A 27,086-nucleotide genomic window follows, 5' to 3' on the forward strand; every position below is an offset into this window, starting at 1 on the left:
TTGTTGTGAAGATTAAATGAGTTAATACACATAAAAGAGCTTGCCTGGCACCTAATGACTCCTCAATAAATGTTTATTGTTATTATTAATGTTGTTATTTTTATTATTATGATAGCCTAGGCATTCTGCAGGTAATGTAATGGAAAACAAAATAGAAACAAGATCTTTCCCCCAATAAGGTGAACAGTTTTACCATTTCAGGATGCTAAGGACACTGGATCTAAAACTGGGACTCTTGTTATTTATTGGTGATGAATTCAAGACTGGAACGAGGATCTTGAATACTAACTTCTAGGATGATATTACCAGAGCCCTATGCTCCTCTGCTGAAATGCAAACAATAGCAGCTATCATGTAGTCTATGTTTATTTTGTACCAGGTAATTTACATAAATGGTCTTATTGAATCCTCAGTCCAAGCCTACAAATTAGGTATTATCAAGTCTATGGGGTCGCAATGAGTTGGACATGACTGAGCAAGTGAACTGATTGAATTCCATATTATGGATGATGAAACTGAGGCTCAAGGTAACTTGTCCACTTGTCCATAAACCAACTAGGATTCTAACCCAAGTCTAATACCAGAAGTACCAGAACCTGACCATTTAACCACACAATAGCCTTTTAAAAAATTAGATCATTTCCCATGTCTAGTACTTTACTCAAAGTAACATTACTAAGTGACTAATACTTTGATTTGAATGGATTTATTGTAACGTTTGGGGCTGCCCTGGTGGCTCAGTGGTAAAGAATCTGCCTGCAATGCAGGAGACGCAGGAGACATGGGTTTGATCAATGGATTGGGAAGACCCCCTGGAGGGGGAAATGGCAATCCACTCTTGATTCTTGCTAGGAAAATACCATGGACAGTGGAGCCTGGTGGGGTCGCAGTCCATGGGGTTGATGGAGTTGGACACGACTGAGCACACACACACACAGACACACACACATTGAATTGTTTTCCTCTAATAGAGAAGGTGATAGAACATTATGGCAACCTGTGAAAAGATAAAAATAAATCTGAATGGAGAGATTGGGAGGTGGGACATCAGTGACAAACTTTCTAATTTGGTCTCAGCATGATTGGACAAGGATTACACTTTGTACCTTTATATATTGGCACAAAAAGACTTCTGAAATAAGGTTTTAGTTCCTGCCTTCTTCTTTTTCATTGTATTCCCAATCTTTGTTTTCATTGAAATTCTATTGGCTACAAATACATGTTGCTAGAACACATATTTTGAATATTTTTTCCAAATGTGACCTTATTTGGCTAAGCAAAAGAAGTCCTCTGGATTTCTCAGCAAGCCTGGGGGACCTGAAGCTCCTACACCTATTGTTTTCCATTACCATAGATACGGGTGGTTAGCAGGGGAATGCTAGGCTGATGGGGATGTGGTTAAGACTAGAGCTTTCCAGGATGGGGCCTACCAGACAGGTTGTCCGAAAAGGTTGCCTGCCGCTCATAGTAGCTACAATTGTCTTTGTGCTTTATTCTATATAAAATAAGAGTGTGATGTTCATGAGTATCATGCCAAACAGATTAGGCTATTAGCCATTTCTTGGCTAAGTTCAGGAAATGCATTATTGGAGGTATCACCTTTAATAACAAGAATTCAGTTACCTTTTGGTTTCTTGATCTCTGTATGCACCTGGCTTTTGGTTCAAAGGTAATGTTGCCATTTTGTCCTTCAAATGGTGCTTTCCAAGCCAGGTATCTTTTTTTTTTTTTTTTAATGTACTTCCAAGGACAAAATTCTTTGGAAGCGTTTTGTGTCTTTTAAGCACAGTAAATCTGAACTGATAATAGTCAACTTAATGACAGCAAGAATCATTGCACTGAACAAATTCAAATATCACTGCTCCTGACCCAGACCTTGGTTTCTTGGACACAAGCTCCAGATGGCCTAGGGTGACCAAAATCACTGAAAGTCTCTCAGTCGTGTCCAACTCTTTGCGACCCCGTGGACTATACAGTCCATGGAATTCTCTAGGCCAGAATACTGGAGTGGGTAGCCTTTCCCTTCTCTGGGGGATCTTCCCAACCCAGGGATCGAATCCAGGTCTCCCTCATTGCAGGCAGATTCTTTACCAGCTGAGCCACAAGGGAAGCCCAAAATCTCTGAGTAACAATGAAAGATTAAATCTCAATTATCATTCATTTATTCACAGTTCATTCATTCTGATTCGGGTCTATACAGTAGTCAAAACCAATAGGCTGAGTCACCAGTGGTTTCACCATTCTGATCTGTGACAAGGTCATCTGCCTGACAGTAGGTCCTGCTAATCCTGTCTTGCTTCTTTGGAACTATAGTCAGAAGCCAACACAGAAGGTTGTAAAGAGTGTTCTTACTTCCCTTGTCCCATCCTCTAGTTCTTGTTTTCCTCATTATGTGTAACAGCTGCAACTACAGAGCTTTTGCTACTAATGCTAACAGAGTATGCCTTTGGCTTATGGGAAGGGGCAGTTACATTGTTGAAGGGCACAGCAGATAAAATGGCAATATAAACCAGCTAGAACACAAATCTAAGCCCTTATAGTGAAAGTGGGTCATAGTGACAGCCTCTCTTTTGCAAATGAATGCTGTTGCCACAGCTGTGTTCTTTCCCTTAGCTTCAAGTCCCCCTACCATACTTTTGTGGCTCTTTGTGTGTGAGTATGTGCATGTGTGTGTATATGTGTGTGATATGTGGTGGAAGCTCGAGAATCCTGCAGGATAAGCTTCAGGTTTCATTCATCTTGGGGAGTTACTGTCAGTGAGCTTTAACAGGGGTCAATCCGAGAGATCTGAGGGCAGCGAGGGCTGGCCAGCTGAAAACCCCATGGGATGGGTCAGCCTAGAGGCGAGGATAATGTTTTTAAGAGTTCAAATCTTTGCTTTTGGTGGTAGGTTAGATGCAGTCCCTTTCCCAGAAGGCTCTGTGCCTTTCGAAACAGAATACTAGCATTTTCCCTATTTTCAGGAACTTGCTGCCCTGAGGGTTTTTACTTATTTGTTTTACTAGTATTGATTTTATCCTCTACCTTCCAGCCTTCAGTTATTGTCATAACCTACTCAAGCCCCAGGGAACAGGCAGACTCTTGCAGAAATCCTAAATACAATTAACTGGAGCATCTGAGAATGTCAGGAGGGAGAGTTAGTGCAGCCCCCTAAAGGGACCTCAGTGTGTGCTAGGCAACTAAGTGTGGATGCCTTAGTGGCAGCACATGTCATCCATTCACCATGCTTATTTCTATAGTGTGTGTTAAGGTAGGGTGGTGAAGGGGGGTCATTGGAATAAAGCTCAGGAGATTGAGATGTTGGTTTCTTCTCTGCTATTAGTTAGCTCTGTTGCTGGGGCAAGGTCTTTGGCTTGAACAACTGGAAGAATGGAGTGGCTTTTAACAAAAATGGGAAAGCCTTGTTGTAAATGGAGCACAAAGATTTGAGGTAAAGATCAGGAGTTTGATTTGGGGTACACTGAAATTTAAGCAGAGATACCAAGTAAGCAGTTGACTGTATGAATCTAGAATTTAGGAAACAGGTCTTAACTGGAAGTGTAAATCTGAGATTTATGGCATAGAGTGATATATTAAAGCCAGGAGAGCAGAAGAGATCACCAAGGGAGTGAGTTTAGATAGAGAAGACCAAGGACCAAGGACCAAGGACTGAGCTGTAGGGCACATCAATGATAGAAGGTCAGAGGAATTAAGAAGAACCTATAAACAAGCCAAACAAAAAAGTCTGCACGCTAAATTTGCTCCCTGGACTAGATCAAGATTTGGGAAGTTTCACAGGAGTTCAGAACTAGAAGTGACCATGGAGAATATGTGTTTCAGTCAAGAATGCTAAAATAAACCAAATCAACAGACATGGGTTCTAGTCCTGATTTTATGCCTAGGTGAGTGACCATGACCCTTGCAGGACATTTGATCCTGTCCCAAATATCCATAAGAAATTTGGTCCACACCAAAATGCCCTTGATATTTGGTCATGACCAAAACATCTATCTACATTTGGTTCATAATACATTTGGTCCTTGCCAAATGGTCCTTGATATTTGCAGGACCATATAGTCATGTTCAAAACAGCCATAAGACATTTGGTCCATGCCAAAATGTCCTTGATATTTGGTCTTCTCCAGAACCATTTTACATGGACAGAATATGCTCATGGACATTTTGGACAGGAACAAATGGTCCTGCAAATCTTATGACTGTTTTGCTGTTTTTGTTTGTTGTCTTAGTTACTAAGTCATGTCTGACTCTTGGCAACCCCATGGACTGTAGCCAGCCAGGCTCCTCTGTCTATGGGATTTCCCAGGCAAAAATACTGGAGTGGGTTGCCATTTCTTTCTCCAGGGGATCTACCCGACCTAGGGATTGAACCCTAGGTTCAATCTTTACCACTGAGCCACCTGGGAAGCCCATATGACTGTTTTGAACAGCAAACCAAATGTTTGCTAGTCGACCTTGACCAATCACTTAACTTCTTTGGGACTCCTTTTCATATCTAGGAAGTAAGATAGCTAGACTGGATGACTCCATTCATGGTTATGTATCCTCAATTTAGAGAGGAAGAAATTGAAGCCCAGAGAGAGGGAACCAAATGATTTTACCAACTACCAAATGATTTTACCATCCATAATGTCCCGGTAATTAGCCTGGTAAATTTCTTTTGAGTGCCTCTTATCTATTTCATACTTTTTTTTAGCCCCTTTATAACTCTAAATCACTTTCTTCGTTTAGAAGCATAAAAATATATTGTGTATGACTTGGTTTGCTCATAAAATTGTCATATTTGATATATTTAAAGATGTGAAGGCCTGGGGGAAAAAAACAGAAAAAATCAGGGGAGAAACCAAGCAAGTCCTGAGAAACAATCTTTTTTTTTTTTTTTTTTTCCTCTGGGTCTTCATAGCTCACCTCCACTCAGACGTGCAGCCCATAATAATGAACACAGGCTTGGAATACACTCTGAGATTGCTCTAGGGCAACTAGGGCTCAAGATAATTGTAATTTTTAAAAATAGGTTTCACCGTTGTTTGGAACCATCTACAATTCAATTTACTTTATCGCACAAGCCATGAATAATGCTATGAAAGAAAATGGATGGGCTAGTACTGCCAGCCTGGTTCAGCATTCCAGAAATATGCAGTTCTATGGATTCAACCAGTTGATAAGGACAGATTCAAATGGAAATGGAATTTCAGAATATGTAATACTGGACACCAACTGGAAAGAATGGGAACTCCATAGTACTTACACTGTGGACATGGAAATGGAGCTGCTACGGTTCGGAGAGACCCCTATTCACTTTCCTGGTGGCAGGCCCCCTCAAGCAGATGCAAAATGCTGGTTTGCAGATGGGAAGATCTGTCAAGGAGGTAAGGAATGGAAAATCACAGGTAGTCAATTTGGCTCAGCTTGGGTTACAGGGAACCTGTTTAGGGGAGGGCATGTTTTAATATTGGGACACTCACAGAATCAATCATTTGCAGTCAGGTGACATAAACAGCTTGGAACTCTATGTAGTTAATTTAAAATAATAAGGACAATGAGAGGTACTTTGCAGCTTTGAATAACCATCCACAATTTAAAAGCCTCCCACAGTCGTTAAAGGATCCCACTCCCAAAGAGGTTTTTCTAGTAAGAGGAAGGCACGACTCTTTATCTTGGTCTTTTATATGCTATGATCTGCAATTGTTTCCCTTGCTGGACAATTCACCTGTCCTTTCCTTGATGTATCCAAATCCTGTCAATCAGGTTCCACCACGGAAATACAATTTCTCCACCCTCTCCTCTCTGAACTCCCATTGAACTAAAAGTCTGTACCTCACAGCTTAGCACAAAATTGCTCTCCAATTGTTTCTTGTGTATTGATTGTGTCTCTTCCTCCCAAATGGACTGCTCCTGGAGGGCAGGGACCAGAGCTAATAATTCTTATGCCCCACCCCCAACCACCCAACACAGTCGGCCTCCCATAATACTGGCAGTTTGATTGACTGATGAAAACCCTCTAGTTTGTGGAAGTGAGGACACTCCATCAAATCTCTGAGAGCCAGAGGAGAAATTTGGAAGATCTATATTATTCCTATGCAGGTATACCCCACACCTTTCTAAAACCAAATGCATCTATTTGAATTAGACTTCAACTTCTCTTTTGCTTTAGCACCTCAGTACCTCTTCACTTGCATCATTTCCCTCTGAGATCTTAGTAATCCATCCAAACACTTAGCTTTTGCAGAGGACAATTTACATCCTAGTGAAAATACTAATTATCAAAACCAGGCTCACCCTTGAAGGACAAGTGCTACGTTTTTCATCTATAACTCACGAGGTCTGTGGGCTTGGGTGGATTAAAAAGATCTTTTATTTTATGAAGGCAACATAATACCCTTCACAGGTGAGATAACATATTTGTTCTCAAGAACTCTATTGCTGTTCAACTTAAATTAACGTACTCAAAGTTTTCATTTGTGAACTTTTTTCTCCAAAGAAACACCCGGGTCAGCCTTCATTCATGTGATTTGTTATTGTCAGAGTGGTGAGTAGTTTTGCTTCAGAACAGTGAAATTGCTTTCTGTGTCCATAAAGTCAACAAGACAGACTGTGTTGGAGAAGAATAGAAATAAGTTAGGTAGATGTAGCTTGATTTAGAGTCACCAGAAAGCACGAGGAGTCGCTCTGTGGTGCCCTTTATATACAGCCTCTTTCTGATGCCATTCTTTCTCTTCCTCTTTCTCTCTGCAGGCATCAACCCTACCTTTGCTGTGATGGTCTGCCTTGCATTGCTTATAGCCCTGCTGTCTATTAATGGATTTGCTTACTTTATAAGGTACACTTTTTTTTTTCTTTTTGTATATAAAACTACAAGCCCATAATAGCCTTGTTAATATTGATTTCTGGGAAGTCATGTTTCAGTACAATTGCCTCATTACATGACCCACTGATTTTCTTTTTTTCCATAGTGATTTACCATCCCTACCGGCCCCATTTAGAGTGAAGTGTTTTCATGATGCCAAGAATAACTTCCTCAGCTGTGTTGTCAGTGTTATTGCCTGTGAGTAGATCTGGCTCTCAACACTATTGTGAAATAAGAGAGCTAGTACTTTAGGGACTGCCTACCCCCTATCTGTGCTACCTTTTCCACTGGCAGAGTCTCCTATAAACACTTCCCTCCACAAGTGGTATGGACTGGGATATTTTAACAAGTTCCAAGAATTAGGCAAACTTTGGCTAGAATCTAAGATTTAGGAATAATGGTATGAATTCACAGGACTGTAGAGGGGATTAAATAAACCAAAGCCAATAAAGTACCTAGAACAATACTTGTCTCATAGTAGGTGCCCAAGAAATGGTAAATCTCAACTCCTTCTCAAGCACCTGGAGCTCTCCTGCTGATTGTTGGGAACTGAGAATCCTTGCTTTGAGAGTCATCACTTTTGCCCAGGGTATCCTATTGCAGATTTTTACTATCATTCTTGCTTGGACAAAATCAGTCCTAGCTAATCATCACCATCATCATTACCATCAAGTCTTTATCTTTCTTCTTCAGATCCTTAAATTCATGACCAACTACTCTGATGAACTAATTCAGGATCAGGGATAAATGGCTTAAGCTGGCTTTATAATATGACACCCCTTTCTCATAATCTTCACACTTTAACAGTTGGTTCCTCCCCACAGTAGGATGATTTTGGAAAAAATAAATCAACCACAACCCTCCTACTTACCCTTTCTACTCTGTAAACCGCAACTTTGTTATCTCTTTCTAAGGGTGGTCCTAACAACAATATGACAAGAACTTGATGGAGAACGGGGATGGAGCTATTTGGGCAAATTTCAAGGAAAAAAGTGTCTATAGAGTGTCTTAAGTATCTGTGTAAATTTGGACAAGACACTGAATTTCTCTTGGTCAGAATTTTCTTATTTGTAAAATGAAGGAATTGGATTAGATGATCTTTAAGAGCCCTTCCAGCTCTGATATTCTAACAAGTATGTAAAATCCTGGGTTGAAACCGACAGGTGTTATTCCTAGTGTTTAGTATGTTAGTATCACTGTGAAAATCCACTATTATCCAGTCTCCCCAGTATTAGAGACTTGATAAAGCCACACAAAGTTGTAGGTAGCTTATGAATTGTTAAAGCACACTGGATAAAGATGACAGTTTAAAGTTTTTCTTTGAATTTCTGTGACTGTGACATACCCCTACTCAGAACATAAATTTAATGTTTAACTGCTGCCAAGGAATAAAGTATTTAATTAACATCATGAGCTACTTTTAGTGAATATAAATGCCCTCCAATCAAAATCTTCTCCCTCTAGAGAGATTTGAAGAGGAGTAGGCTCTGACTTCCCAATGGCAAAAGATGCCATGGCAGGGTGGAAAATGGAGTCACTCAGCTGCTTATGTTATTTGACAACTGCCCCCCGCCCCCCGCAAATGACTGATCTGGCTGGTCTTTCCCATGAAATGGACTGTTCTTTGGGCTCAGAGGGAGCCTGACCTGTAATTCTTAGGGAGGGAAGAAAAAAAGAAAAAAAATCATGGAGGGGGGGGGATTTGTTTGGAGCTTGTGGGCTGAAGGGCAAAGAAGGCTGGAGAGGGAGATGATTGGAGAGGGACATGATTAGAGAGGAAAATGATTGGAGAGGAAAATGAGTTTGAGACAATTGGTGCTTCAAGTGGCCACAGAAAACTCAGGGACGGGAGAGAGGCACGTCGTTTCCCAGAGTCACTTGGGTCTTGGGTCTCCAGCTAACAAAGCACAAAAGGTGCCCCCTCTTCACTGCCTTCCTCCCTCTCTCTGCCCACCACGGCTGCAATCAGAAGAGCTGAGCGGCTGATGAGTTTCGGTAATAGATGGTGATTACTTGCAGGAGAGTGGCTCTCTGTTCCTTCGTTTTCTCTGTGTTTTGATTGTTGTTTTTTTTCTTTTCAAAAAGAAAGACGTGCAAAGAACCCAGCCACCCCAAAACAAAGGATTCTTTGAACTCCTCCTTTCTCTCTACTCCGAAACAGATTGCCGCGCCTTTCTATAAAGCTCTCCCGTGCTTTGTAATACTAATGATGATAATGGTAATAATGAGCTCTTATACTTTCATAGTGCTTCATGCTTTTCAGAGCACTTTCACATATATTATCTCATTTGATTTTCAAAACAACTCTATAAAGCGAGTAATGCAAGGACTATTATCCTGCTGGAGAGATGAGGACACTGGTGCATGAAGAGGTTAAATTATTTATCCAAGGTTATCTGGTTAATTAATGACAGAATCTGCACTGCACTTCAGATCTCTGGATTGGGGGGTCCAGTTTTCTTTCTACTAGAGTGTATTCTGTAGCATGATTATTTTTACAGGTGTGCCTGCCTTAAGACAATTCATTGCACATATGAAATAGATAAGTTAGGGAGTGATGCTTTACTTTGCCGAAAGATTCATGCACTCTACCCAAGAATTCACTAAAGGGCTCTTTTAATTTTCTCTGCAGGGCAGCAGCTCCCACAATGATAAGGGACATATTTGTTGGCAGACAATTAGAAACACATTAATTGTTTGTTTACAAATCAGTGGAATCACTGAGAAAAACTGTCTGGGTTGTTGGTACTTAAAGCTACAGTGACACCTTAGACTTCTCAGAGCAATCTGACAAAGCATTTTTTTTTTCTGACAAAGCATTTTGATTCAGTGATTGTTCCCCCATTCTGGCTGTCTGCTTTAATACATTCCACAGGGTGACCATTAAGGGATTATGGAAAAAGTGAATCCGAACTCTAGCTATCAGAGCCCCCAAGATGAAACAGAACAAAACAACCACACGAACTAATCCAAGATTCCCTCGAGATCCTCAAGTTGACCAGTTAGCTCAGCTGAGGACCTACCTGACTGTGTGGGTAGACATCACAAACTTCTGTGTCTACTAATTGATTTGTAAGAAATAATTGCATTCACCGCAAATTAATGGGCATGTTTGGAGAGAATCAGGTTTAAACTGTGTCTATGTAATGCTCAGACAAGAGACCAATTCAGTCACAGGAAAAAAAAAAAAAAACCAGTCAGCCCATTTGTTTGGAATCATGTAGACAAAGCAGCCAACTGATTGAATTTTTCCACTTTTCAACCTGTTGCTTTGGCAACACGTAGATGCAACTTTGCAAGACAAGTGGTCTTGTGAGCAGGAATCTGGGCCCATAGCCAAACACCCAGGATTCAAGCCCCAGCTCTGCCTCAGGCAATGGTATCTTACACAATTTGCTTAATTTTGTTTTGTTTCTTTAATATTTTTTGTATTTGTAAAATTGAGATTAATGATTCTTGGCCCTGATATTATTAGAATATATACTATGGCAAATGAGAAAAGGTGTTATATTCTTTAAAAGTATTCAGAGGTGTTGTTTTGAATGTGCCCTTGATATGGAATCACTGTTATAATAGTCTGAGATACCCATCCCTATGCAGTACCCTCCCTTCTGATACTTCTTTAATAGCATTTTCACATTTCTCTTTTGGTCTTTATAATATTGCAAGTTATGAGGCCCAGACTTGCTCTCTTTCTTTGCTGTGGATACTGTGGTAAACATCCCTGTGTGTTTATTCTCTCAATTATCTTGTATATTTTTTTAACTTCTCTCATAGGGCAAATTTACCCCCTGGTTTGCAAAATATCCAACCCCCATGACCTTCTGACTTTATGCTTGTTTCAGACATCGTATAAATAAAATCCAGTTGATTAAAGGACCCAACAGAATTCTACTGACTTTGGAGGATGTGACATTTATCAATCCCCACTTTGGCAGTAAGGTAAGGAGCATCCCTTTCTCTTACTGTGTGGCCCCTGGTGGTATCCACAAGCCACAGGTGACTTGTAGGCACTTTGCATGTGGCTAGGCTGAATTGAAATGTGCTGTAAGAGTAAAATACATGTTGGATTTAGAGGATAGTACAGAAACATGTAAAATATTTCATTCTAATATTTCAAAATATTAATGACATGTCAAAATGATAATACTTTGAATATATTGGGTTAAAGTGTATTACTATATTACTTGGAAGGAAAGCTATGATAAACCTGAACAGAGTATTAAAAAGCAGAGAATCACTTTGCCGACGAAGGTCCAAATGGTCAAAGCTATGGTTTTTCCAGTAGTCATGTACAGATGTGAGAGTTGGACCATAAAGAAGGCTGAGTGCCAAAGAACTGATGCTTTCAAACTGTGGTGCTAGAGAAGACTCTTGAGCGTCCCTTAGACTGTAAGGAGATCAAAACAGTTAATCCTAGAGGAAATGAACCCTGAATACTCATTGGAAGGACTATTGCTAAAGCTTAAGCTCCAATACTTTGGCCACCTGATGCAAAGAGCCAACTCATTGGAAAAGACCTTGATGCTGGGAAAGATTGAGAGCAGGAAAAGGGGGTGACAGAGGACGAGATGGTTGGATGGCATCACCGACTCAATGGACGTGAGTTTGAGCAAACTCTGGGAGATAGTGAAGGACAGGGAAGCGTAGAGTGCTGCATGGAGTCTCAAAGAGTCAGACATGACTGAACGACCAACTCAACAACATTACTGAAATTAATCTCATCTGTTTCTTTTTAGGTTTTTTAAATGTGACTACTAGAAAACTTAAAAGTACACATGTGGTTCATATTACATTTCTGTTGGATAGTGCTGGCTTAGAACAGTTTTGAGAAAGTGAAGTACCTTGAACAATAGGGTAGCAATGACTTTGAATAGCCCTTCTTTGTACATTTGGACTCAACATGTGATTGCTAATTCCCCAAGGGCGGAGGTACATCTTTTGTTTTTAATGTCAACCATAGTACCTGATGTGGTGCTGATGGGGTAATAGGTGCTTGTAAAAGCTTGGTGGATCAATCAACTAGTGAAAGAGATTTAAGTGTCACAGGGTGGTGTTCTGATTGTGATTGTGTTGTATTGGCTGTTTGTAATTAATGCCTGCTACTATGTCCTGTCCTTGGGCTAGGTTTTGTAAGAGATGGCACATAGTCCCTGCCTTCATGGAGATTACAGTCAAGTCAGAGAGACAAGTTATACCATACAGAAGAGTGAGTAGATGCCATGTTGCACAAAGGAAACCAGACATATGGTAGAACTTCAGAGGAGACAGATTACTGGAGGAAGACTTCTCAGAGACCCAGAACCAAATCTGGGTCTTAAAGAAGGAAGGATGGGCTTTGTCTAGGTCCCAGGTCACAAACTGGTAACCACTTTTGTTTGATCTTTATGGTTATGAAAATTGTAGCCAGAATTTTGGAATCATGAGGTTACACATAAAATCTTGGATTTCTGGGTATTCCTTACAAGTTGGAAGATCTATCAACTTTGGGTATCATTGTGGCAATTGGCTGGAACTCTGCAGTGGTTTGCCATTTTGGAAAAAATTGTAAAAACAGTGACTGCTGTTTGACACACTTTCCATCACTCTCCATTGTCTTCTGTTCAGCCTGTTGGGGCTTCCCCGATGGCTCAGCAGGTAGAGTTCATCTGTGATGCAGGAGACACAGGAGGTGTGGGTTCAATCCCTGGGTCAGCAAGACCCCCTGGAGGAGGAAATGGCAACCCACTCCAGTATTCTTGCCTGGAGAATCCCATGGACAGAGGAGCCTTGCAGGCTTCTGTCCATAGGGTCACAAAGAGTCAGACATGACTGAGCCATTAAGCATGCATGCACTCAGCTTATTTCATTAATTTATATTACCTGCCTGGCTCCTATAGGCATCCTAGGCAGAGAAAACAGCATAAAAAAGTTTGAGAAAGAGAATGTTTAGGGAAGAGTTTTGTTGAATTTAGCTAGTAGTGGGAGAGTGTGCCTCTTTGTAGGGCTTCCCAGGTGGTGCTAGTGGTAAAGAACCCACCTGCCAAAGCAGGAGACTTAAGAGACACAAGTTCAATCCCTGGGTTGGGAAGGAGGGCATGACAACCCAGTCTAGTATTCTTGGCTGGAGAATCCCATGGACAGAGGATCCTGGCGGGCTACAGTCCATGGTGTCACAAAGAGTCAGTCACTGAAGTGACTTAGCACATAAGCATGCACATGCCTCTTTGTGCCCAGTCTGTGTGGTTGAAATAAAGACAGTAGTCTTTGCAAATTCTAGTATGGTGGTGGCAGGGTGTCTGGAGAGGATGCAAACACCTCACATTGCCCCCATGTGCTATTTTTGCTACACCAGCATACAAGAGCTGAGAAATAATTATCTCTGTGACAGAACTGATCATTTGCTGAAATGTGACAGTAAAAAGCGTGCTTTAACTAGTTGTCTGGGTGAGAATGGATTTACAAGATAATACCTTGTACATCTGGAATCAAATGAAATGTTCAGCTGTTTGCTTTAAGTCTCAATTACAACCCTAACCCTTATGTGTTTAAATCACCGGATCCTTTTGTAAGGTTGACATCATGTTCCTGGAAATGTATTGCTGAATGCCAAAGTGATCACAGTGACTGAAAGGTACATTCTATTCTTATGCCATCAAAGCATATTGACGTTAGTCTCTAATTTTGAAGCCACTAGAGGACCCTGGAACTCATGTGGTGTAACTTGTCTAGATTTGTCATATTCAATATAGCTTGTATGAAATTTCCCACCTCAATTAGGAAGGGTAGATACTGAAGTACAAGCTCTAAACCAAGCCAAATAGGTAACCTAATACTAAGAGAACAAGTATTCAATTCTGTGACAAAGTATTTTATCCTGAAATGGGTGGTCAGTAATAAAAGCAGATGGCTAGTAGTCATTGTCCAAATGAAGCAATATATAGTAAAGTTTTGGTCAAAGGAAATAAACCTATTTTTAAAATCTTTACTTGTTTATTGGTCAGTCAGTTCAGTCGCTCAGTCATGTCTGACTCTTTGTGACCCCATGGACTGCAGCACACCAGGCTTCCCTGTCCTTCACCAACTCCCATGAGCTTGCTCAAACTGGTGTCCATTGAGTCAGTGATGCCATCCAAGCATCTCATTCTCTGTTGTCCCCTTCCACTCTTGCCTTCAATCTTTCCCAGCATCAGGGTCTTTTCCAATGAGTCAGTTCTTCACATCAGGTGACCAAAGTATTGGAGCTTCAGCTTCAGTATCAGTCCTTCCAATGAATATTCAGGACTGATTTCCCTTAGGATGGACTGGTTTGATCTCCTTGCAGTCCAAGGAATTCTCAACAGTCTTCTCCAACACCACAGTTCAAAAGCATCAGTTCTTTGGTGTTCAGCTTTCTTTATGGTCCAACTCTCACATCTGTACATGGCTACTGGAAAAACCACAGCTTTGATTAGATAGACCGTTGTCAGTAAAGTAATATCTCTGCTTTTTATATGCTGTCTAGGTTTGTCATAGCTTTTCTTCGAAGGAGCAAGCGTCTTTTAATTTCATGGCTACAGTCACCATCTGCAGTGATTTTGGAGCCCCCCAAAATAAAGTCTGTCACTGTTTCCATATCTATTTACTATGAAGTGATGGGACTGGACCCCATGATCTTTGTTTTTAGAATGTTGAGTTTTAAGCCAGCTTTTTTACTCTCCTCTTTCACCCCCATGAATAGGCTCTTTAGTTCCTCTTTGCTTTCTGCCATAAGGGTGTGTCATCTGCATATCTGAGGTTGTTGATATTTCTCCTGGCAATCTTGTTTCCAGCTTGTACTTCATCCAGCCCGGCCTTTCACATGAACTCTGCATATAAGTTAAGTAAGCAGGGTGACAATATGTAGCCTTGACATACTCCTTTCCCAATTTGGAGGCAGTCCATTGTTCCATGTTCATTTGACATTTGAAATGTCAAAATGACAATTCATGTCAATTGCCTAGATATTTTGGGTCTAAAGTATCAAAACAATAAACAATTTTGAACTGAATTATCCTTTCCTTTGTATAGGCCTTGCGGGGGTCCAGTAAATATAAAACCTCCTTCACCTATGTCTTCTTTCTTTCCTGTACTTGCGTGCATGCTCAGTCATGTCCAACCCTTTGCAACCCCATGGACTATAGCCTGCCAGTCTCCTCTGTCCATGGGATTTCCCAAGCAAGGGTACTGAAGTGGGTTGCCGTTTCCTCTTCCAGGGGATCTTCCTGACCCAGGGATCGAAGTTGCATCTCCTGGGTCTCCTGCATTGCAGGTGGATTCTTTACCATTGAGTCCCCTGGAAGCCCATTCTCTCTTTTCTACTAAGACACAAAACATGTTTGGCTTTCATACTAGTCCTCAGAAAACCACCATAAATAGCAGAATAGTGCTACCTCCAGATGAACAAAGTACCTAAAGTTTTAAAATCTTGTTCATGATAATAGATCTTTTCTTTCACTTGTGCATAAATTTTGACATAATGAGAGTTTAAAAAAACAATCATCATCACTTTTCACCATAGGAGTGATAAAAATGAATAGCAACTGAAATAGATAGCCTTAGAGGGCGTGTTCTTCTTCTTCTTGACTATATTGGCCCAGGTAGAAAGAGATGGCACTACCATAGGAGAACCTAGCTCTTAACCTTCACATCCTTTTTGGCACTTGGCTTGTATCAGGGGTTCTGATGGGAAAAGATGGGGAAGCATACATTTTCCTTAAATGTTGTGTAGTCACAAACTTGCAGCTGGCTGGGTCTAATCGGTCAAAGCCAAGTCAAGAATTCCATCCAAATGGAATGTCTGAAAGCATAAACTCTTGGTGAATATAAAATTAATTCAGTCTAGAAAAATTGGCAGGTCAGGAGAAGTCAGGTCAGGAAAGGAAATTTTTAGAAGAAAGTGAAGCTGAAGTCCAAATGTATGTGGATTTTGGCAGATTCTCTTGCTTTCTCCTTTGGCCTTCACGAAGAGGTCTATAACTCATTATACTAATTTAAGTGCTCCTGCTGAGATAGGCAAATAAAGACTGAAAGGGAAATAGATTCTTCTCTAGCCTTGCTCTCTTGAGGAGAGTTCAGGTTGATGCAAGGGTTATGTGAAGAGTCACGTTTTCCATCTTGTCTGAATCTTGAACTGTTGGGATTTCAACACATTAAGAGCTGGGTGTAGTTTACCATTGCCTTGGAGCTTTGTGATAGTCTTGTCTTGGTAGAATGAACTGAACTTGGGGCTAAATCAACTGGTAATTTTTAGTTTATCAAAGACTATTAAGGGAAGAGTGTGTGACAGTACTTAAGATTAATTTTTATTGGCAAACAAGAGTGAAACAAAGCATGATATGGTAGAAAGAACACACAGGACCAGAAATATAACATCCGCATTCTTCTTCCAGTCCCTAGGTCGCTGTTTCTTCACTGTAAAATGAGAGTGTTAGAGTTGGGGGCGGGGAATAGCCTAGACAATACCAAATGTGACTACTAAGTCTGCATTGCTATAATTCTAAAAAGGCATATTTGGAGACATGGAGAAGAATATGAGGAATCTGTTGATTTATTGGGCTTCCCAGGTGGCACTAGTGGGAAAGAACCTGCCTGCCAATGCAGGAGATGTAAGAGACAAGGGTTCGATCCCTGGGTCAGAAGATATTTCTTCATATAAAATAAGTTTGCTGGTTCAGGTGAAGATATTAAGTTCAGTTGGAGATGTTCAATTTTAAAAGTTAACAAAGATTTCAGACAATCCTTCCTTTTGTCATTTAACTGCACTTCCTAGCCCTTTTATCAGACTTACGTGTGTGCTAAGTTGCATCAGTCGTGTCCAACTCTGTGACCCTATGAACTGTAGCCCACCAGACTCCTCTGTCCATGGGATTCTCCAGGCAAGAATACTGGAGTGGGTTGCCATGCCTTCCTCCAGGGCATCTTCCCAACCGAGGGATCGAACCTGCATCTCTTACATCTCCTGTATTAGCAAGCAGGTTCTTTACCACTAGCGCCACCTGGACTTAGAAAGCATCAGACTTATAAATCATGGGTAGATGATCTACTCTCTACCATCTTATTGCTTTCTGAGATACCTTGTGTCATGAATCTTGCCTGCATGGAAAAAGGATGTCATTCAAGATGGTATGGGCTTCCCAGGTCATTCAGTGGTAAAGAATCTGCCTGCCAATGCAGGAGATGTGGGTTTGATCCCTGGGTTGGTAAGATCCCCTGGAGAAGGAAATGGCAACCCACTCCAGTATTTTTGCCTGGAAAATTCCATGGACAGAGGAACCTGGCTGGCTATAGTCCATGAGGTCACAAAGAGTTGCACACGACTAAGTGAGCATGCATGCAAGATGGTGTAACATAAAGAGCTAGGCCTAACAGCCAGAAGGGTGGGATTCTGTCCTAGTTCTGTGCTTGATTTTTTCAAAACATTAGATTTTCATCTTTTTCTCATTTTTGTTTGTAAATGAGGGTCCCACACTGAATTATGACTGGTGTTCTTTCTTGTCCCCCAGAATCACTCTAACTTCTCTAGGAGATGGAAATATCTGGAAATCTCTGCCTTTCTTTTATGGCATATGGAGGTGAAGCAAAGAACCAATTCTAGCATTAAAAAATGCTGGCAATAGGAAAAATGAATAAATGTCATGTTTATAGAGCTCAGCTCAGAAAGTTACTTTCTTAGGAATAAAAAAAGAAAAAAATACCAGATAAACATAGTACCTATATCATAGCTCTGTGCTCTGTCCTTAATCATGATAATTTTGCTCATAAACTTTCTTAATCCTTTCACAGAGAGGAAGTCGCGCCAGTGTAAGTTTCCAGATCATGTCAGAGGTCCAGAGTGGAAGGTCCCCAAGACTCTCCTTTTCTTCAGGGAGTCTAACTCCAGCTACCTGTGAAAACTCCAACATAGCGATTTATGAGGTAGGATATCCAACAGCTATCTAATCTGCTGCCTTCTTGGGTTTTAAAACGAGGCAGTGACTTAGAACTTGCTTAGTCTTTGTGCAAAAATGTTGAGGCTTTGTTAAGTCTTTCCTTTTGGTAAGTTTTTGTCCACTATCCCCTTACAGACTCATTCAGCTGACCATTTTCCTCGGCAACTAATCTACTTAACTTACAACTTCACTGATCTTTCCACGCTGTTTATTTACTATGAATGTGGAAAAAAGTCTGTGAGACTCAGACTTAACACTTAACCATGTCACTCATTCCAGAAGACATAGGTATAATAATAGAAGAAATGATTTCCTGGTGAACTGTTTGTGATGTGATGTCTAGAGATATGCTTTATATAGAGTAAGGATTGGGACAAGCTCTTCTCTTCATATTATGGTTCTTCTTCCTATACCTGTTATTCTCTGATATTATGGAAATCTTTTAAAAATTATTCATTTCTTTTCTCAGTCTGTACTGATTCATGGAGTAACAGGTTACTTTCTGTTGTCTAAAATAGAAATCCTTTTTATTTCACTTACATTTCTGTCTTTCAAGCTTTAAAAGACTACGTCCAACCCCTTGATCTAAAATACTGGCATTTGGTGACCAGAATAAATCTCGCATCGGTTGGAGAGATGAACTGTTTTTTTCTCAGCAGGAAAGAGTTAAAGTGAAAGTTGCTCAGTTGTGGCCAACTCTTTGCGACCCCACGGACTGTATTCTCTAGGCCAGAATACTGGAGTGGGTAACCTTTCCCTTCTCCAGGGGATCTTCCCAACCCAGGGATCGAACCCAGGTCTCCATCATTGCAGGCGGGTTCTTTATCAGCTGAGCCGCAAGGGAAGCCCAAGAACACTTGAGTGAGTAGCCTATCCTTTCTCCAGGGGATCTTCCCCACCCAGGAATTGAACTGCGGTCGATTGCAATGTAGCAGGTGGATTTTTTTTTTTACCAACTGAGCTATCAGGGAAACCCAGGAAAGAGTTAAGCAGTGGATAAAAGGGAAACCAGACTGCCTTTCTCTCTCTCCAAAGTGAGGCCTTTCCAGTGTGGTTTCCTTGTTTTGTTTGAAGACACTCCCCAAAGCAGCAAACGCTCGCAACTTTAATAGTAACTACAAAGAAAGTCCAAAACAAGTCAGAATGAATTTTTAGGTTCTCCATCATTGGATTATGGAGCTGAATGCTCTCATCCATTTGATAAATAATTTATAGCTACTTAAAACACCAAGGTTAGTATGGTATATCGTTGCTCAGTTTACAGGAAGTGTGTTGACCTTAAATTTGGAGCAGGAGACCTCTGGATCTTGCCTTGAACTTAATTTAATCAAAGGGGAGATCTGATTCAAATGTAAACTTGAGTTATTGGGGAATTGAAAATTCTACACTCTCAAAGACCAAAGATAAGGTAATTTCAAGATAATCTTTTGAACGTCAAATGGAATGAGGCTGCTGGCTTTACAGATGTATTGATGCCTCTGATTCTGAAGTAAATCTCAACACCTAAGGCAGTCTCTTGTTTTTTCATCTGTGAATTGAGGGGTTGAACTAAATTCTTAATCTTGGCTGCTCATCAGAATCTCTGTGTGTGCATGTGCTCAGTGGCTCCAGTCATGTCTGACTCTTTGCGACCCCATGAACTGTAGCTCCTCTGTCCATGGGATTCTTCAGGCAGGAATACTGGAGTGGGTTTCCATCTCCTTCTCCAGGGGATCTTTCAGACCCAGGGATGGAATCTGTGTGTCTTATGTCTCCTGCATTGGCAGGCAGGTTCTTTACCTCTAGTACCACCTGGGAAGCCCTGTGGGAAACAAAAAAAATATCTATGAGGCTCCACCCCTGGTAACTCTGGTTCAGTTGGTTTGGGGTGGGCCCAGGCAGTGTTATTTTTTTTTTTTAAGTTCCCCTATGTGTGTAGCCAGGGTTGAGAATTGCTGAACTGAGAGAACTCTGGGGCCTCTTTGGGCTCAAATGTTCTATGATTCTCTGATTCTGCAGAAGAGTTTATGTGTTAAATTGTGGTATGTTTTATTTGGTGGAGCTGAAAGGTTGTAGTATAGAATGAAGAAGGAGAAAAAAATAAACATCTGTATGTAATTGGCCTTTAAGAATCTGTCAGATATTTCCTCATTTTGGAAGGAGGCAGACAGTTGAGTTAGTTGCCATAATGATTGTTGTTGGTCATTCAGATCATGGGTATTTCTGAACCGCATAGTCCATAGGGGAAGTTTATCTGCACAAAAGGAGGGTATTAGTGAGAATAATACCACACTGCGAGGTCAGCATGCAAAGAAAGACAGCTGAAGCTAGAAAACTGTCTAGCTAGAGTTGAGGAGGACTTTGGGAAAGAGCAGAAGTCAATCAAATCAACAGACCAAACAAAGAGGTTCAGTATGCCTTCTGAAACAGCCCTCTATTAGGCGTGTTTTAAAGAAGATTCATTATCTAGTTTCTGTTTAAAGAGAATTTTCATAAGATTTTTATTGGAAGATATGGAAGCTCCAGACAATGTGCCTGGAGTAGCAGATACCTAGTAACAAAGGACAGGCTTCTCTAGGACATGCCTTTCTAGTCATTGTAATACACTGACACAGATTCATACTTTGATGGGACACACGGGTGCATATCCTCCGGAATTGTACAGGAAACTCAGCCCTTATCTCAGAGATACACTCAGAGATGTAACAGGGAAGCTAGCTGAGCAGGCTGCTTGGGAGAAAGAGCTGTGACCAGCAGATGCAAAGGGAACATGTCAGGATCTGTTCTAATAGCCACTGTATAGGGAAGAAGGGTGAGGCAAGCAGTACTGCCGCCCTGACACACTCAGAGAGAACCCACTGAGCTGTTCCTCCTCTTCATTCTCTGACTCCTTCTGCCTCTTCACATCCGCCTGTGTTTTCCTCTTTGTCCCATTTCTGTCTCTCCCTCACACATCGTCCACATCCATCTCTCTTTCCCAGAACCTTTTTTTCTATCTTCTAGATCCCATGTAGCTCTCTCTCTCCACCCCTTTCCTTTCCACAACCATCTTCTCTCTCTCATCACAGAATCAGATCATCAAAGCTGAAAAGGAGCTTAGAAATCATCTAAGTGGCCCAGCTCTATTGGTGTGGAAACTGAGACTCAGGCCAATGAAGTGACTGCCCTAAGCATGAGTGCCTGCATGCTAAGTCACTTCAGTTGTGTCCGACTCTTTGCAACCCCATGGTCTGTAGCCTGCCAGGCTCCTTTATCCATGGGACTCTCCAGGAAAGAATACTGGAGCGGGTTGCCATGCCCTCCTCCAGAGGACCTTCCTGACCCAGGGATTGAACCCACGTCTCTTATGTCTCCTGCATTGGTAGGCGGGTTCTTTACCACTAGCACCACCTGGGAAGCCCAGCTACCCTAAGACCACCCTTGAATTTGAGAAAAAGCCAGGTGTAGAACCCAATTCTCTTGGCTCTTAGTTAATACAACATGGCCTTAGTGCAAAATTTATGGACTTTAAAAACTTCAGTGGATAGAGTTTGATGTTTCTTCCTCTTAATTCAAAAATGAATGATGAGTGAAGTATTGATATTTTATCATTCTTTCTCTTAACAAAACAAAACAAATGGTGCATGCGTGGCAAAAATAAAACCTGCCCATATCCTCCCTTTTCCTCATTATTAATAAAGTAGGACACACACAGACTCAATAAAATTTTGCTTATAAAGTTCGTGAGAAGTATTTAAATCTTAAAACAAACACACAAAGCCCCCAAACTAAAGAAAGCCCATGGGAAGAAAGAGCAACAAAGTGGGAGATGGAAGACCTTGCTTCTGTTACTACCTAGCCTTCTGACCTTGGGCCAGTCATTTAATCTCTTCAGGCTTTAATTTCTTTAACTATGAAGCTCTCAAATTTGGTGATTTGGCAGGAAAAAAGCTCTGCTTAACTACTTATTAAAAGTTAATAAGCAAGGGAGACAGCTAACCCATGTCTGTAATAGAGCTGATTCCAGGAAGAAGGTAATAGGCACTGGCTATAGGCAGAGTCAGGGCTGCCAGTACTGATGTTCAGGTTGTACACTGCACAAGGGGACAGCATCTAAGAGGGTACTATTCACATTGTAGACATATACTAACTAAAGTGAGAGTGGTGCAGGAGTGAGCAGAGAGATTCTGGCCTCCAAGCCTAGTTCTGGAATGAGGTGGTGGGGGCAACTTTCACACGTATCTACATTTATACCAGCATACCTGACTATGCACATACATAGTCACTGGTAAACAAATATGCACCTGACTTTGTGCTACCTTGACAATACCCCTGGAGTTTTTTTAGATTACTTCTTTCTCCCGCCTAATCTTTCTATAGACCTGATTTCAGCTTCTCACCAGCACCTCTACAGCCTGATTCCAAACCTGTGAAGAGGCCTTACCTGTCAGGCAGGGTTTGGTGGTACCCAGAGTACTGAAGTTGCTGGGGGAGTGTGTTTTCTGGCATATGGAGAATGTATGAGTCAATGAAAATGTGGTATATGCATAGATACATACAGCTGGGGCTGCTGCCCAGCATCACCGGGCTTCCACAGGCTGCACAGTAATAAACAGTCTCACACAATTATTATTTTAACTTTGCTAATTAGCACAAAGGAGCCATAGAAGCTAGCAGTGACCATGATCCAAGTAATAGAATTGCAAAGGTGCTGGAAGGCATTAATGACCATCAGTGTATAACCCACACATAACCCACATATGAGCTGAGTTTGTAAATTCCCATTAGAGTTTATTCTTTCAGCTTAAACTTCAGCCTTTGATGCTGGGCAGAGTCCTCTGAAAAGGAGCAGGTAGCTCAGTGGTAAAGAATCCATCTGCCAATGCAGAAGACACAGAAGACATGGGTTTGATCCCTGGGCCAGGAAGATCCCCTGAAGGAAGAAATGGCACCCCAGTCCAGTATTCTTATCCTGGAAGATCCCATGGACAGAGGAGCCTGGAGGGCTACAGTCCACGGGGCCGCAGAGTGTTGAACAGAACTGAGCGACTGAGCACAAATGCACAAAATACAAAGTCCTCTGAAGGCTAAAGCTTTGAGCTGTCAGGCCCTCATGACTCTCATGACTAAGTGAGTAAGTGTGGGGGGGCACTTAGAATGGGCCTTTGTAACCAGTTCCTTTTATTTTTTAAATAAAAGATCATTGTAATTGCAAGCCATAATGGAAACATGATTAACCTAACAATATAAAATAATTGCATACAATTTGGGGGGTTAAGTAGAGTGATGTGGTAAGTGCATACATGCATATGTTTTCATCTGCCCAGCCAGTCTGTGTCTTTTGCCTAACCAGTTCCTTGGTGACTGTGATGTAGCTGGTATGGGGCCACATACGGGGAGTTGCTAGGCAAGAGACCAGGAATTGGTACTTACCATTCTAGTGCAGACGGGCGCTGGTCCTAGACTACCTTTCTGAACTTTGTGAGCATGAGCCTGATTGGCATAGTTCTTTTCAGTTGCTGAAGGCCCCTGAAAGCAAGTTCCTAGTTAAAGGGTTTTGAGTTCCTTACTAGAAGATGCCCTCTGACACACAGTAGAGGCAAGTAACTCAGATGCCCGCAGCTCCTGTTATTAGCCTTCGCCTCCGGCTGGTCTCCAGATGCAATGCCACAGCTGGATATATTCCTTAATAAGAGAGTGGCTACACTCTCTTATTCTTGGAATTTGACTGTATAGAGCTCTCTGCTTTATTATCTCTACTTGATGACAAATTGGTGCAGCCTGAAATGGAATCTCCAGGCTATAGGTAATAGATGTGAAAGCACTTGGAAGAGGAGAGAGTGCTGTGCAAATGTCAGGCATTATTATTATTACAGAGAAAAAGGTATCTATATAAGTATTGCTTTTTTCAAATTTGGGTTGGACAGAAACTAAATAGGGCTTGGTGACTGATGAATCCTTGAGGCTGTGCACGTAGGAGAAAATTATCTAGCAGGCACCGGTGTTAAAGTGAAGACAATAAAATAATTGTTGTTTTTGACTTGACAGGCAGCCTTAGAAAATCACTGTTTTGTGCTTAAAAAGTCAGAAATAGACTTCTGAAAAAGTCTAGATTACTCATATTACTGTGGTCGTACACTTGTACATCCAAATGAAAAATGTTTAATTGGTGTTGAAGCCAATTGGTTTATGATTAAAGCATAAAAGGCCCCCAAATGGCCTGTCCCATGAGAGAAAAATGGATCAAGGTAAATGCAGGCAACATTTGCTGCACTGCATCTCCTGCCCTACTTCTCTCACCACAGACGCCTCAAGGCAGTCAGAATTGCAACCACTAACCATCACCATTAATCGCAGGAAACCTGGTGCTACATCACTTAGCTATGAATGAGTGAAATGACCCAGCACTTTCTGCAGTGAATTCAGGTAGTCGTTGTAGAGATCAGTATCATTCCTTTTCTGGGGTCTGCATTCCTGCAATTGTTTCCCTGTCTTTAGTTAATTGGAATTTTAAACTGTAACTTCTCTGTATGACATCCTTTTTAGCTTGGAATACAGAATATCCATGGGGTGGAGGGTGAGGAAAAGGAACAGAGCTTGTGTGTGTTGATGGTCTAACTATAAACTCTTCATGTGGAAGGGAAGAGTTGCTCTAAAGCTATTGGCAACTAAGGCTCCTCAACACTCTTTACCTTTTCTTTCTAGGGTGATTGGGTATGGCTGAAAAAATTCCCCTCTGGAAATTTTGGAGACATTAAATCCATCGAGTCAAGTGCAAGTGACATATTTGAAATGGTATGAGAAACTCTCTCTCATATTATTAAATATCATAATATTAAATATGTTTAATATTCCCACTGAAACCAATAATTTCTCCAAAGTAACAAATACCAACTGTTAGGAAGATCTTTTAACAAATCAGTACAGGGAAACTACAGGGAGGTGACTGACTTGTTATGACTATATGATGGAATGGCAGAACTATAGACTCCGGAATCAAAAAGACATGAAGGATTCAATCCCAGCTCTGCATTTAAGAGGTGTATTAACTTGAGCAAATCACCTAAACTCTGAGCTTTACTTTCCTTAGTTGTGAAAGGAGTATATTAATGTCTGCTTCCCAGGGTTAAGATAATACATATATAGCGTCTTGCACATTTCCTGACATATAGCTTCTTTGTAAAATGGTAGCTACTATGATTATTATTAAGTACATGTCCCATAATCTTTCATATTCTATAGCTGCTATACCTAGAAAAGTCATCTGTCATAAATAGTCATAAATAATTTCTATTTATATAAGACAAATGGTGACTTCCCAATCCCACCAATTATATTCAAAAAGTCCTTGGATGGGTTGTTTAAGGAAGCAGCCTATAGATGAGGCAGAGATGATGATGCTCCCTCTCAAACCATTTAAGATCAACTCCTTGAACTTTGAGTTCATAAAAGATTTGTGGAGACTGTCTGGTTCCTTCAGACTCATGAAAATGGGATTTCTAGAAGATAATGATGGATTCCTTCACATATCTGAATCAGGCAAGTTCAAATCAATCCAATAGGTTTGAATGAGGCCCATGCTATATTCAGAACTAGTGAGAAAACAAAGGAAACGGGGACATGGAAGAGGTGTGGCCTATGGGAGACCAGCTGTGACCCATGGATCCCAATGAGATGTTATGATTTGGTATTTCCTTTACATGTAGTTGTTTTTTTAAAAAACTATTTATTCATTTTTCACTGTGCTGGGTCTTTGTTGCTGCTTGGGCTTTTCTCTAGTTGTGACAAGTAGGGGCTACTCTCTAGTTGCAGTGCTCGGGCTTCTCATTACAGTGGCTTCTCCTGTCATGAAGCATGGACTCTAGGGTATGTGGGCTTCAGTAGTTGTGGCTTGTGGGCTCTATAGCACAGACTCAATAGTTGTGGTGTATGGGCTTAATTGCTCCTCAGCATGTGGGATCTTCTGAGATCAGGGATCGAAACTGTGTCTCCTGCATTGGCAGGTGGATTCTTTACCACTGAGCCACCAGGGAAGCCCTGCATGTGGTTTTGATGCCTGGAGCTGAAGGAAAAATAATGAGGAGGAATCCAGAAGGGAGACCAAGACCAGAGCCAGATTGGGTAGTTCCACACTGGTCTGATGATCTGGAATGCCAAACAAAGAGCTAGATCCAAAGTATGGAGCCAAAATGGCCAGACCTAGGGGAGCTACTAAGTTAGAAATATGGAAATAAGAAGGCCCAAGGTAGAGTGCATCCATGATATCTTTTTTTGGGTAATTTAAAATTTTGATATAATTTCAAACTTACAGAGAAGCTACAAAAATAATTCAAGGAACTCCTGTATATCCTACCCAGGTTCAACAATTGTTTACATTTTGCCTAGTGCTTTTCATTCTTTGTTTATAAATTTATGTACAGTTGGCCTTCAGAATCCACAGGTTCCACTACCCCAATTTAACCAACCTTGAATTGGTTGAATATGCAGGTGTAAAACCCAAGGAAATGGAGGGCCCACTATACTATTTTATATAAGGGACTTGAATATCCATGGGTTTTGGTATCCTCACAGGTCCCGGAATCAATCCCCAATGGATACCAAGGAATGACTATATATTCTTTTTTTCTGAACCATTTCAGTGTGAGGTGTAGACACCATACCTTTTTACCTCTAAATACGTCAGTGTTTATTTCCTAAAAACAAAGACATTCTTATTTGGATGTGCATGATATTAATTTTGATTACTTGGTTTAGGTGGTGTCTACCAGATTTTGCCAATGTAAGGCTACTGTTATTTTTCTCTATTGTAATTAATACTTTGAGTCTGTATAAATATCCTGTTTTTCATCAAATTTGTACTACTAATTTTGTCATCCATTAATGACCCTCTAACTCTAGCATTCTTTCTATGTTTATTTGTTGGGATTGTACAGTAAGAAAGAGCCTTACCTTCTTTACCATTTATTCATTCATTTATATCAGTGGTTTTAGTTTCATTCAATCTATCTGTATATCTATTTATCTATGTATATATCTATGTATCTATCATATCTAATAACCTCCCGTTATAAATGAATGCCACAGAGTTCATTCTATTCTTTTCCTTTTCACACTTGTAACTCCTTTCTCCAACAGTTAGAAAACTGGCTCCCATTATCCTTATGACATCTTTTTGTGCCCCCTTACTAACTTGTGTTGCCATGTCAGGTGCAGATATTAACTCAGTCCTAGGGTGTAGGACAGTTTTTCAGAATTTACCTTGTAAAAAGTCTTAATTCCTTTCTAGTACTTCTATGTGGAGAAGGAAATGGCAACCCACTCCAGTATTCTTGCCTGGAGAATCCCAGGGACGGAGG

The 27,086-nt window shown here is 40.9% G+C and overlaps 1 protein-coding gene across 1 annotated transcript in view; it reads left to right on the forward strand.

Moving 5' to 3' along the window:
- The window catches only part of GUCY2F (guanylate cyclase 2F, retinal), a 123,902-nt gene that overhangs the window by 51,340 nt on the left and 45,476 nt on the right, over positions 1-27,086 (forward strand). Inside the window, exons 6-10 of the mRNA XM_043459087.1 lie at positions 5,012-5,366; positions 6,733-6,817; positions 10,690-10,786; positions 17,627-17,758; positions 24,436-24,525. Of these exons, the coding sequence (XP_043315022.1) occupies positions 5,012-5,366; positions 6,733-6,817; positions 10,690-10,786; positions 17,627-17,758; positions 24,436-24,525 (759 nt within the window). The remainder of the gene's footprint in view (positions 1-5,011; positions 5,367-6,732; positions 6,818-10,689; positions 10,787-17,626; positions 17,759-24,435; positions 24,526-27,086) is intronic.

Source organism: Cervus canadensis, chromosome X, assembly GCF_019320065.1.
Source record: "Cervus canadensis isolate Bull #8, Minnesota chromosome X, ASM1932006v1, whole genome shotgun sequence".
NCBI classification, from domain to species: Eukaryota; Metazoa; Chordata; class Mammalia; order Artiodactyla; family Cervidae; genus Cervus; species Cervus canadensis.